At 40.1% G+C, this 13,320-nt stretch overlaps 1 protein-coding gene across 1 annotated transcript in view; it reads left to right on the forward strand.

Moving 5' to 3' along the window:
* The window catches only part of GRIP1 (glutamate receptor interacting protein 1), a 203,823-nt gene that overhangs the window by 30,430 nt on the left and 160,073 nt on the right, over window positions 1-13,320 (forward strand). The window contains exon 2 of the mRNA XM_065935093.1: window positions 10,886-11,021. Coding sequence (XP_065791165.1) covers window positions 10,886-11,021 — 136 coding nt within the window. The remainder of the gene's footprint in view (window positions 1-10,885; window positions 11,022-13,320) is intronic.

The following is a 13,320-nucleotide window of genomic DNA, read 5'->3' on the forward strand; positions in this document are numbered from 1 at the left end:
GTGGCATGCAGGATCTTTAATTGATCTTCAGTTGCAGCATTCAGGATTCAGTTCCCTCACCAAGGATCGAACTTGGGCCCCCTGCATGAGGAGCATAAAGTCTTAGCTATTGGCCCATCAGGGAAGCCCCAGTGATTGCTTTTAAAATGCCTTTTTCTTTTTGTGATACGACTTCAAGGTGAGGGTCTTACAAACCCTTTGTTTGGGATGTGACAAAAAGCATTCTAAGACTAGGTTTTCCCTGGTACTTAAATTTTATTTCAGTTCTCTGTAACTAGCATTGTATCATGTGATTTCGCCTTCTCCAATCAGTCTCAGCAACACAGACTTCGCTCTTCTTAATTCCCTTTTAGTGGCTGGTGTCAACAGCCCCAAATCAAACAAGGTGGAAACCCTGAGATCCACCATCCCTCCCAGCTCCTCGCTCCCCACACTAATGTGTGTCTAACTCAGGGAAATTCATCCCGGTGTATCTGGAGTTGGTGCCATCCACACAGCTACTGATGGATTGCAGTTTCTCACGTGTTCCCACCTGTCCCCTCAGGTCCATGTCTCCCTTTTTGCCTTAGCATCTGCCCACACTCCAGTTCTTAGCCTCCCTTGCAATTAGATGTGGATGTGGAACCAGTTCTTGCCCTTGGGATGTGAACAGAAGCAGGCCAGTGGTGGCTGTTAAGAGAGTTATTTGTCTCCTTCCCCCAGGGAAGTACAGACAAGATACAGCCCTAAGGCAAAAGTTTGCAAACTCCCTTTGTTCACAGAGCCCTTCATTTAACACAGGCCAAATGAAATATCAGTAGCCCCACTTATTAGTATCTAGGTCCAAACAATATCATCCATATTATCTCCTAACCATTTAGTAGCCATTTGAAAAAATATGCCATGTATAAATTTAAAGAACCACAAGCACTTAGTAATGATATGTGTGTGTGTTGGGCATTGCACGGTTTCCCAAACCTTCACATCGAAACGTTGACAAGTTCATTTCCTGTTCCACATCGTGCCACGTGGCGCTTCCTTTCTTGTCGCAGAAACCACCACCAAAAAGAGAAAAAAGCATTGGAAAGAGAGGCTATCAAGAAAAGCAGAGCTGTGTTCTAATGTTGAACAAAACTGCCTGTAGCTGGTAGGTGGTATTCTATCCAACTGATACCAGCTATGGCTGTCATTCCCTCGCATTTTAAAGATAGTTCGCCCGGTTCTGAGTTCACCGTGGAACTGCCGGACACCTGTACACGGTTTGGGAACCAGAGCCCTGGGGGATGACAGAGCCACAAAAGAGAAGGAAGCAGAGATCCCCGAATCTCCCTGTGAAGCAGAGAGGCTGCTGGTTGGGAACACCCACCCCTTCTCAGGCTTCTATGTGAGCGAAATAAGCTTCCTTTGTGGTTGGACCATTATTCCTTTTTGCATTTGTTGGCACAACCTGAGTGTTAAATCACTTCGGTTGTGTTCGACTCTGTGCAACCCTATAGACTGTAGCCCACCAGGCTTCTCTGTCCATGGGGATTCTCCAGGCAAGCATACTGGAGTGGGTTGCCATGCCCTCCTCCAGGGGATCTTCCCAACTCAGGGATCAAACCCAGGTCTCATGTCTCCTGCATTGGCAGGTGGGATCTTTACCACCAGCGCCACCTGGGCAGCCCTGACACAGCCTAGCCTAAGTTATTAATATCTTAGAGTACTGCAGTGACCTTCCAATGGTTCTCCTTGACCCAAATTGAATGTCTTTTTCCCACGTTCATGTTGTCATCACAAAGGCTACTGCTTTACCCTAATAACAGGCTAACCCTAAATAAGTGTTTCTCAGTCTTGACTGCATGTTAGAATTACCTGTGGAGGTTTTAAAATAGATCCCAGTGCCCAGTTCCCCACCTGTAAGGATCTTCATCTAACTGAAATGGACCAATTCCTTGACGAGTACAAACTACCACAACTCACTGCATCTCAAATAGATCATTTGAACAACCCTTAAACTATTAAGGGAAATGAATTTGTAATTTAAAAACTCCAGACACAGATGACTTCATTGAAAATTATAACAAATATCTTAAAAAAGAATAAACAGCAATCCTACACAATCTCTTCCAGAAAAATAGAAGAGGGAAGGATGCCTTTCTCAATTCATTTTATGAAGCTAGTATTATTACACTGATACCCAAACCAAAGGGGAAAAAAAGAAACTACAGCTGATATTTCTCATGAATATAGATGCTTCCCTCGTAGCTCAGTTGGTAAAAAAATCTGCCTGCAATGCGGGAGACCTGGGTTTGATCCCTGGGTTGGGAAAATTCCCCTGGAGAAGGGAAAGGCTACCCACTTCAGTATTCTTGCCTGGAGAATTCCATGGGGTTGCAAAGAGTTGGATACAACTGAGCAACCTTCACTTTCATAGGTGCAAAAAAGTCCTTAGCAAAACATTGGCAAATGAAATTCAGCAATATTTAAAAAAAAAAAAAAGAATTATATACTGTGAGCAAATGGAGTGTATTTCAGGAATGCAAGATTGGATCAATGTTAGAAAATCAATCAATGTAATTCAGAATATTTTCAGACTAAAGAAGAAAAATCACATCATCATATCAGTGCAAAAAGAATGTGGCAAAATTTAAACTCATGATTAAAACTCTCAAAAGAAAAAAAAAAGGAATAGAGGAGAATTTCCTCAACTTGAAAATCTACAGAAAACCTACAGGTAATATAATACTTGATGGAATACTGAATTCTTTTCCCCTAAGGTAAGGAACAAGGCAAGAATATCCATTTTCATTACTCTTATTCAACAGAGTACTGGAAGTTCTAGCCTGTGCTTTAGGCAAGGAAGGGAAATAAAAGGCATATAGATTGGAAACAAATAAAAACTACCTTTTCTTGCAGATGACATGATTGTCTACATAGAAAACTCTAATCTACAAAAAAATTCCTAGAACTCTTAAGTGAGTTCACCAAGGCCACAATGTATGAGGTAGATATATAAAAATCAATTACATATCTGTATGCTAGCTATGGACATATGTACATCAAAATTAATAATTCTATACCATTTTCAATTTTCACCCAAAATAAAATACTTTTGTGCAAAACTAACAAAACATGTATAGGGCTTATATGCTGAAAACTACAAAATGCTGATGAAAGAAATCATAGAAGTTTCTACCTAGTTAAAAGACATATTGTGTTTATGGATCAAAAGACTCAACATAGTAAAGATGTCTATTCTTTCCAAATTGATATACAGCTTTAATCCAAATCCTATCCAACTACCAGCAAAAGTTCCTGTAGATATAGACAAGATTAGTCTAATCGTTATTTGGAAAGGCAAAGGAACTAGAAGAACTGAAATAATTTTTATAAGCAATAAAATAGAAGCAATCAGCCTACACACTTTCAAGACTTATTGTATAGGTATAGTAATGAAGGCTGCATAGTATCTGTGAAGGGACTGTGGTTGTTGTATTCAGTTGCTCAGTTATATCCAACTCTTCGTGACCCCATGGACTGCAGCACGCCAGGCTTCCCTCCTTTACTATATCCTGGAGTTTGCTCAAATTCATGTCCATTGAATCAGTGACAGACTGATTTTTCACAAGGTTCAAAAGCAGTTTGGTAGATAAGATAGCTTATTCAACAGATGGTGCCGGAGAGATTGAACACCCATCCCACTCTCTACCCCCAAGTTATGTATATGAACCGTGACTAAATCTCATACCTTATGTAAAAATTAACTTAAAATGGATAACAGACTTAAATGTAAATATTATGGTTATTACATAATATTATAGAACTTATAAGAACTTTTAGAAACTGTATAAGAAACAAGAGAAATTTCTAGGATCCAAGGCCCAGCAAAGAATTCTTAAAACTTGACAGCAGCGTGACCCATAAAAAGAGAATTAGACTTCATCAAAATTAAAACTGTTGGCTCTGCAGAAGACCTTTTTAGGAGAATGAAATAAAATCTACAGACTGAAAGAATATATTTGCAAACCACATATTCAACTTGGGACTAGTATCTAAAGTATATAAGAAACTCAAAACTCAACCATAAAAAAAAGCAAACAATCTAATTAGAAAATGGGCAAAAGACCTGAAAAGACATTTCACCAAAGAGGATATGCAGATGGCAAATAAGTACACACGCACAAATTCCCACATTTTCCATTAGAGAAATGGCTCAACTTACCCAAGAATTAAAACCAGAGTTAGATATCACTGACAGCCACACATATCAGTATGACTAAAATAAAAACAGTGACAATCAAGTACTGGCGAGAATGCCAGTGGATCATTCACTCGCTGCTGGTGGGGATGCGAAATGGTACTGCTATCTTGGAAAACAATTTGACAGCTCGTTAGAAAACTACATATGCAACTACTGTATGACTTAGCCCTTGTACTCCTGGGGCATTTATCCCTGATAAATGAGTAATTATGTCCACACAGAAACTCATATATAAATGTTTGTAGCAGCTTTATTTATAGTAGCCCCAAACTGAAAATATCCAAAATGTCCTTCAACAGGTGGACGGTGATACCAACTTTGTACGTCTATACCATGGGACACTACTTAACAAGGGAAAGGAACTGTTGCTACACACAACTTGGATAACTCACCAGAAAATTATTCTGAGTGTAAAAAGTCAACCACAAAGTTTTCACACTGTGTGACTGCATTTATTTAACATTCTTAAAATGGCAAAGTTATAAACACAGAGAATAGGGTAAGGAGTTTTAAAAAAGGGTTGGAGTAAGAGACTAGTGGGTGATCTATAAAGGATAATATGTGGGACCCCTGTGGTGATGGAAACACCTGTATCTTGACTTCATCAAGGTCAATATCCTACATATATATAATATATGTATTATAGTTCTGCAAGATGTTACCATCAGGGGAAAGCAAGGTAAAGGGGATCAAGGGCTTCTCTGCATTATTTCTTGCAACTGCATGTGACTCTTACAATTAAGATTCACTTAAGTAATTTCCCTGCTGATCCAGTGGTTAAGAATCCACCTTAACAGTGCAGAGGATGTGGGTTCGACCCCTGATCAGGGAACTAACATTCCACATGCTGCAAGTAAACCCAAGTGCCGTAGCTACTGAGCCCACATGCTCTGGAAGCGGTGTGCCACAGTGAAAAAGACCCCAAAGGATGCAAAAAAGATCCTGCGTGCCGCAGCTAAGACCCAGTGAAGCCACATAAATAAGTTAATAAATAAATAAATATGTATTTATTTAACAGATTCAATTAAATGTCTCACAGTTAATTGTTTCTGCCTGCAGTGCAGGAGACATGGGCTTTGATCCCTGGATTGGGAAGATCCCCTGGAGAAGAGAATAGCAACCCAGTCCAGTATTCTTGCCTAGGAAATCCTATGGACAGAGGAGCCTGGCAGGCCACAGTCCATGGGGTCACAAAGAGTCCGACATGACTGAGCAATGAACCACCCCCAGGAGGTGGTGTTCAGACTGATTTGGTCTGGGCTGGGTCCACACACTGGTATTTCCACGCTCCCCAGGTGCTTCTAACATGCATCCAGAATTGAAAAAGTGCAAATTGAACTGCACATCCCAAAACCTAGGTCATCATCTACCATTTCTTGTTCCTCTGCCTTTAACAACACCCTTCCATTTGCTGAGATGAGGCTACCTTCAAGACCTCGCTCAAAAATAACTCCTCTGAGGAACTGTCCAGAATATGACTTATCCAGTCTGGTGATGGATCCTCCCAGGCTATACCATGATGACCCTGCACTTACTCTTGTCATCACTCTTTGCTGTAATTGTCATTTTGTGTCCATCTCCCTGCTTTCAGCAAGTGTTGTTACAATTGTTCACTTTGCAATTGCCTAATCATTAGCCCCTGAATTTTAGGGATCTTCCAAAAATTACAAGTAACTCTCTTTTCCTGCTGTAAGCCTAATTGTACTTTTTAAATAATCAATGAGGTAAGAATTTCTGGACACCAGGAGTTTCACAGAAGAAAACAAGATGATTATGCTATATCTTTATTCTATGCAAAACATTACAATCTTCATACTACAAAGCACTAATATGGTCTGATCTGGGTTCTGTAGGCCCTATACCTATGATACATCTTTTCCTTCCTTCTTCTTTAATCTTTCTCAGGGGCGATACCTTTGGTGTTGTAACATCCAGTCATAACCCAGCACCTCTTTCAATAGCCTGCCTTCCTGCGAAGGCTCTTTCTGTTCTTTCATTAGCAACATTAAACAGCCAGCTGGTAGACTTTAGGGATATCATTTTTCACAGAAACTTTGCAAGGATGCATGTTCCATTTTTGCAATAATATAAAATATACCTTGTGCCCCACAAATACTATTGGCGTTTTTATTGATATTGTGAACTTTATAATTTAGGGAGAATTGCCATAGTTTTTATGTTGGGTTATGGAATATCGGTTCCTTGATATCTGGGATTTTCTCTGTTTGGTTGAGTTCTGTATCTCCAAAGCCTAGAACAGTGCCTGGTACATAGTAAGTGCTTAGTTTTTACTGAGTGAATGAATGAATGAATGGGATGCCTTCTCTTTTGTTCTGGTCTTATATTTCCTCAGAAGTGTTTTAAAGTTTTCTTCACAGAGATCGTGTATATTTTTCATTAATTTTTTTTCTTAGGGATTTTAGTTTTTTGGCTATTGTAAATGCAGTTTTTTCTTTTATAAGAGCATTAACCAGTTGATGGTTGTTTATAAAAGGCTATGGTTTTCTGCATGTTAATTTTTAACCACCTATGTTATTGAATTTTCTTATTCGTTTGCAAGAATTTTTCATACTTGTCTTGTTTTTGCCAGATAACACTGTTACTTTTCTTAAAACTTTACAGAGTTTAAAGAGGATTGAATTACAAGCCCAAAGAAAAACAACAAACAACTAAATTTCATTCTAGCAGTGAGATTCTTATTGGTTGAGTGTGTGCTGGTACAGATGTAAACCTGCAATTTATTTTCTAAGATAATTAAACGTGGTGATTAAGGAAAACGTCAAACCCACAACCGGCTCATTCCTTGCCAGTTGGGCATCATCTGTTCCCTGAGCTACTTGCTAATATGGAGAGACTGCCGTCTTTACTAGAGTCCTCTTAATTTGGGGAGGGACATTTGCAATTTAAATCACAAAGAAAGAAATTGTCAGTATATACTGAGGTGTTTCACTGCGAGCTTTGTTCAGTAAACCTTGCTATACAAGGGAACCCATGCAAATGAATGCATCTGTCTTCATTTCTCCTCGCCATTAGATCATTATGCAAGCATTAAACACCAAAAAAGACAGAATGATTGATTAGTGTAGTGGAGCGCGCAGGTTAGCAGAAAGCCAACTCAAGAAGCCTGTTCCTCCCTCCCCACACTGCTGCTTTTCTCCTCTCCCTTTTCTGAAACACCCATAAATGATTTAATCAGTCCTGCAGGGTCTGGAGATATTTATTGGCAGTTAATATTCCTGTGATTCAGCACATTTTCTTGCGACAATATTCTATCCTTACTCCTGAGTTTTGCCTAATTTAGATTCCCCCTTTGGTCTGTCCTACTCTGCTAATCCTGATCGATAAATACAGACAGATTAGACAGAAGACAAAATTGTGAAATTGATGTTTTATTTGGAACCGCAAATCTTCTTTTCACACTGTGGCCAGGACCATCTCCTCTGCGGCCCACCTCCCCGACAACCTACGCTATGGCATGGTGCTCTCTGACTCATCTGCCTCTGTGGCTATGCTTTAAGCATCTGACTTTTTCCATCTTTGAGTTTCGTTGTCTGGTTCACAGTAAGCACTCAGTAAGTGCTAGAATCAGTGAATACACAAATTACTCAGTTAAGTGATACAGTACATTAATGTTTTCTTTCGTGTTATTAGAACTAACTATTGGGGAAAGGTTTGAAATCTTTTTAAAAAAGAGGATAATTGACTATTACTAGTTTTAAAAGTAACCCACATGGATTTGTATTTTTAACAGAGGCCAAATTAAACTCATTGAATTTAGCTTTTCTAGATTCTCAGATTCAGCCAGAGGTCTGGGAAGGACCGAGATTCCTTCTGGAGAAAATCGCATTGTCCACATCTTATAAGGCTACATCTATGGGGCTTCCCTGGTAGCTCAGTTGGTAAAGAATCTGCCTGCAATGCAGGAGACCCTGGTTCAATTCCTGTATTGGGAAGATCCCCTGGAGAAGGTCCATGGAGTTACAAAGAGTGGGACACGACTGAGTGACTTTCACTTTCTTTTCATGTCCTATATCCCATGTTATTCAGAAAGTACAGTCTTGAAAACCTGAGTAGGAATGAAGTTCTTACTAATTGAAACTTAATTCTCACTTGCTTGTTACTGTTTCAAGAGTTGCTTCTTTATGTATTTCTAGTTGACTTTTAAGACATACCCTTAAAAACCAACGCTCCCAACTCCTCAAGTACAGCTCTGTAATGAACTGCTTAACCAAAGGGAATCAATCTACATAAAGAAAATGCAAACAATTCTTTCGTTGGGCAGAGTTGTTGAACACATTATGTCTCTGTAATGTGAATCACCGTCACCTAGTATGTAATTTTCATTCCTTTATTATTAGCCTTATTTTTCCCTCGCCTTTTGCCAAGAAGGACTTCTAGGGGTTGCTTGTTAAGTTGACCTCTTCAGCTATCAGTTGAGCCTGTGTATTTCTTCATGGGGTGTAGAGAGGGTTGCTTTGTTCTGTGTTGAGGGGGCATATGAATTGCACACTGTCATGGCCTTTTGTTACAAATGCACCTGGCCAATGATGTAGAAAGCCGTGTGCTTTTATACACTTGACAAGGATTTTATTTCTTGTTCAGTCACTAAGTCATGTCCAACTCTTTGCCATCCTATGAACTGCAGCACGCCTGACTTCCCTCTCCTTTACCATCTCCCAGAGTTTGCTCAAACTCCTGTCCATCGCATTGGTGATGCATTCCAACCATTGCATCGTCTGTCACCCCCTTCTCCTCTTGCCCTCCTCAGCGTCAGGGTCTTTCCAGTGAGTCTGCTCTTTGCATCAGGTGGCCAAAGTATTGGAGTTTCAGCTTCAGCATCAGTCCTTCCAATGGATATTCAAGGTTGATTTCCTAGATGATTGACTGGTTTGATCTCCTTGCTGTCCAAGAAACTCTCAAGAATCTTCTCCAGCACCAAAATTCAAAAGTATCAATTCTTTAGCACTCAGAGAATTTTACTTCTTGAATTTCAATCATTATTTGATATCTCATTCAAAATGTAGTAAATAAAGCTGACGTCACTGACACTCATTGGCTCTTCCTTGGGTCTGTTTTAAATCAACAACAACTCAGGTATGCAATGTCCTGAAACTGCCATGAAAAGAGAAGTATACAAGGCTGTCAAGGTCACAGGATCTGGCAATCCCAAGCCTAGACTAACACTAATACATCAAAATCAGTGGCCTGTTCCTGTCTTCTTTCCCCAGGTACTATGTTCTCACTAGACAAGATGAGAAATTATTTCTTTCCCTAACACGATTTGACTTTTTTATTTTATTGGCTAATTGGATGGTAGACCAGCAGCAATAATTCAAAAACCTTTATGATATGCATTCATAAAATTTTGAAATGATAATTAACACTGCCATATGTAATTAAGAAAAGGGCAGAGGAGTGCAAATAATCTTTTCGCTTTTCTGACTTTGAAAAGGGAAGTCTATTCTTGCATTTTAACATGAGAATCTCTGATGTGCTAGGAGTTCATAACCCCTGAAATTCATAACCTGATTCAGGAAGAGTTGGAAAACTGTTCAGTTTCCCCATTCCTACCCAGAGAGTGGATGCAGAGTTGGGGATAACAAACAGAATTTTCAAACAATCCTTGTCTTAGTTAACCTCTGGATGGGTAAATGTTGAGGCATTTCTATTTCTGAAAGCAAGGATAGTCAAGTTTTCTTTCTGTGGTGCCTTAAATCAAAAGATTTGGGTTCTCTGTTGGTATGTGGGACTTCCCTGGTAGCTCAGTGGTAAAGAGTCCACCTGCCCATGCGGGAGACGCAAGAGACGTAGGTTCAATCCCTGGGTCAGGAAGATCCCCTGGAGTAGGAAATTGCAACCCACTCCAGTATTACCTAGGAAATCCCATGGACATAGGAACCTGGTGGGGCAGCAGTCCCTAGGGTCACAAAGAGTCGGACCGACTGAGCATGCTTGCATACTTGGTGTGTAGATATGACCCCCACAAGGTTGGTAAGATTGAAAATTTTCAGAAGGAGAGAATGAGAATTAACAGAATTCCCTGGGGATTCTGAGGCCCAACCCTGCCTCAATATAGTGTGACACATTTTGTAAGAAATTATGTAAGCTGTAACATGAAACTATTTTACTTTGTTTTCTGAAAGACCAAAATAAACTAGAGTCAATAATATTTCTCTTGAACTTGTAGAAAGCGCTTCTCTTGTGTCATTCATCTTCCTCAGCTAAAAGGTATCGCAAACTTGGAGTCTGCTCCTGTATTATTATTTAAAATTTCATTCCAACCCCTTTACCTTATGATTCTCAATCACTCCCTTTGGAGTTACAAGGAGAAACATGAGAGAAAGTCACTTCAGAATGACGGAAAACAAAGGGCGAATATTATCCTTGTACATAAGCCATGTCAGACTATTTATTGTGAATCTAGAACGAAGTACCCCACTGGTACCCATTTTCATAACCTTTAGTGGAATAGCTACTCCGATTTATCTGCACGCTCATCTTTATGAGACACTCTGCAAATTGCAATGGAAAAGAAGCCGCAGAACTTTTCCCACCAGAGAAAAATACAGAGCGTTTATGGGGGGGAATCACCTCACCACCCACAAAGACAACCCCTTATGCTGCTGGTATCATTTACTAAAGCAGATTCTTTTCTTTTAACAGAGGAATTCAAGGGCTCCACCGTGGTTGAACTGATGAAGAAGGAAGGCACTACCCTTGGGCTGACGGTCTCGGGCGGAATTGACAAGGATGGCAAACCCAGAGTATCTAATCTGCGGCAAGGAGGAATCGCTGCTAGGTAACTGCATCGCAGGGAAACGTAGACAAAGGAATGGAGGTGTAATTAATTCAGAACTTAAAGCTCCATCAGAAAAGGTCACTAATAGATAAATGACACTGCCATCTGCCAGGTGGAAGCATGGGGGGTGGGGAGGAGGCAGATTTCAGAAGGATGGCTTTTCTGGCCCATGCCGAAGTCACCGGGGAGCTCTTGTGTCATCTCAAGAGCAGTCAAGTCCTCCTAAGATTTTAATTTTAAAATGCTTGTGTCTGGACTCCTCTGGCAGCACAGTGGTGAAGACTTCACCTCCCGATGCAAAGGGTGCAGGTTTGATCCCTGGTCGAGGAGCTAAGATCCCACATGCCTTGTGGCCAGAAAACCAAAGCATAAAACAAAAACAACATTGTAATAAATTCAATAAAGATTTTTTTAAATGGGCCACATCCAAAAAAAAAAAAACCTTAAAAAAAAACAGCCACCTGTATGGATTTAGTCCTCAAATGTGCCCCTAATGGGCTGCAGTGGGAGTGAGACAGCCCAATCATCTAACGGGGAATAGGTGACCCATATTCTGTGGACGGGGGAAGCTGCCACATGGCGAGCCCAGGCAGTGAGGGAGGCCCAGCTCCAAGTGTCTCAGTAGCAATTTTACTTGTCCTATATGTTCTCAGCTTTTCTACTTGTGAGGTTTTCCTTTCATCAGGACAAAGAGATGGTTTCCAAAAGGGCAGAAGGCTTAGCTGAGAAGGGCTGCTTTTGTCCTTGTTCTTACTGGACTGCAGATTGTACTAGTTCTTGCTGATGACAGAGCATCCTGGGTGCTGGACAGCGGTGGGTTTGCTTTGTAGACAAATTTGAAATCTGCCTCAGAAAGAAAGGGTGAAATGGTGAGGTTTCATTCAAAGTGAGGTTAATGTCCCTTAAATCCTGGACACCAGTATTCGTGTCCACAGAATCCCAAATTAGGTTTTAGAGTTCTTACCTTAGTAAGTGCCACCTGAAACAGTGGTTATGTTCAATGATCAACCTATTTGTACAGTTTATAAGCCCAAGGCAATTGATTGCTCCATATCTGCAGTACTGTTTGTAAAACCAGGCTGATGTCAACACAAGCAATTTAGTCTCCTTCCTTCAGGATTTGTGGGGGGTTTTTTTTTTTTTTTTTTTTTTTTTTTTGTGGGGGGTTTTTTGTTTTGCATTTTTTAAAAAACTGAAGTATAGTTAATTTAAAATGTGTTAATTTCTGCTGTACATCAAAATGATTCAGTTATGCATATTAATATATATACAGGGCTTCCCAGGTGGCGCAGTGGTAAAGAATCACCTGCCAGTGCAGGAGTCACAAGAGATATGGGTTTGATCCCTGAGTCGGGAAGATCCCCTAGAGAAGGAAATGGCAACCTGCTCCAGTATTCTTACCTGGAAGTTTTCACGGACAGAGGAACCTGGTGGGCTACAGTCCATGGGGTCACAAAGAGTCGGATGTGACTGACCACACAGACGCATACACGCGCATATATATATATATGTATTATTTTCATGTTCTTTTCCAATAAGGTTTTTAAGAGATTTCTTTCCACCATAGCCTCCTTTAATTTTTAACAGTCATAGCCAATTCATGATGCTGGGACTTCATGTGTCTGCAAGGTTTCTTCATCTGTAGCCCCTAAAGCAAGCATGACTGGCATGGGAGAGGGTGAGAATGTCGTTCACACATGTATTGATCCTGTAATTAAAAGTAACACTCTGCCAGTTATAGTGAGTGTTATTGATCACCAAGTATTTATTGTTTAAGCCACTACCATTTCACAGAGAGTAAACCAAAATAAGTCAAGATAAGATACCTGCCCTTAGGGGGTTTATGATCTATTAAGGGAAATAGGGTATTAAAAAAAAACATGAGAAGTTTGGGAGCAATAATCGCATTGTGTAATAGTAAAAAGCAACAACATAAGAGTTGTCACAGTGCATGAGCCAATTAAGTTGCCAAATAAGTGTCAGTCAGTAAACTTGTGTTAAGAGTGACCACGTGTACTGTAGACTTGAGAGTATTATGGAGGTTCCGAAGAGAGAATGATTGGAGCTGGGCTAATGTAAAACAAATGAATTCATTATTTTTATTTGGGGAAGACATATTATTGAATTAAGTCCTGTCACTGATCTTGCTGTCTGCTCTTGGTTTAGAAATAGAGTTTGACTAAACATCCCAAAGTAGCCACAGTTCTATTATGATGGTGAGGAGAGAGGAGTGTGTTACTGAATCCCCACGCTTTGATTGTAATTTCTTCTTCACTGATACTTTTTAAAATCAGTCCTG

Source organism: Muntiacus reevesi, chromosome 4 (assembly GCF_963930625.1).
Source record: "Muntiacus reevesi chromosome 4, mMunRee1.1, whole genome shotgun sequence".
In the NCBI taxonomy this organism is placed as follows: Eukaryota; Metazoa; Chordata; class Mammalia; order Artiodactyla; family Cervidae; genus Muntiacus; species Muntiacus reevesi.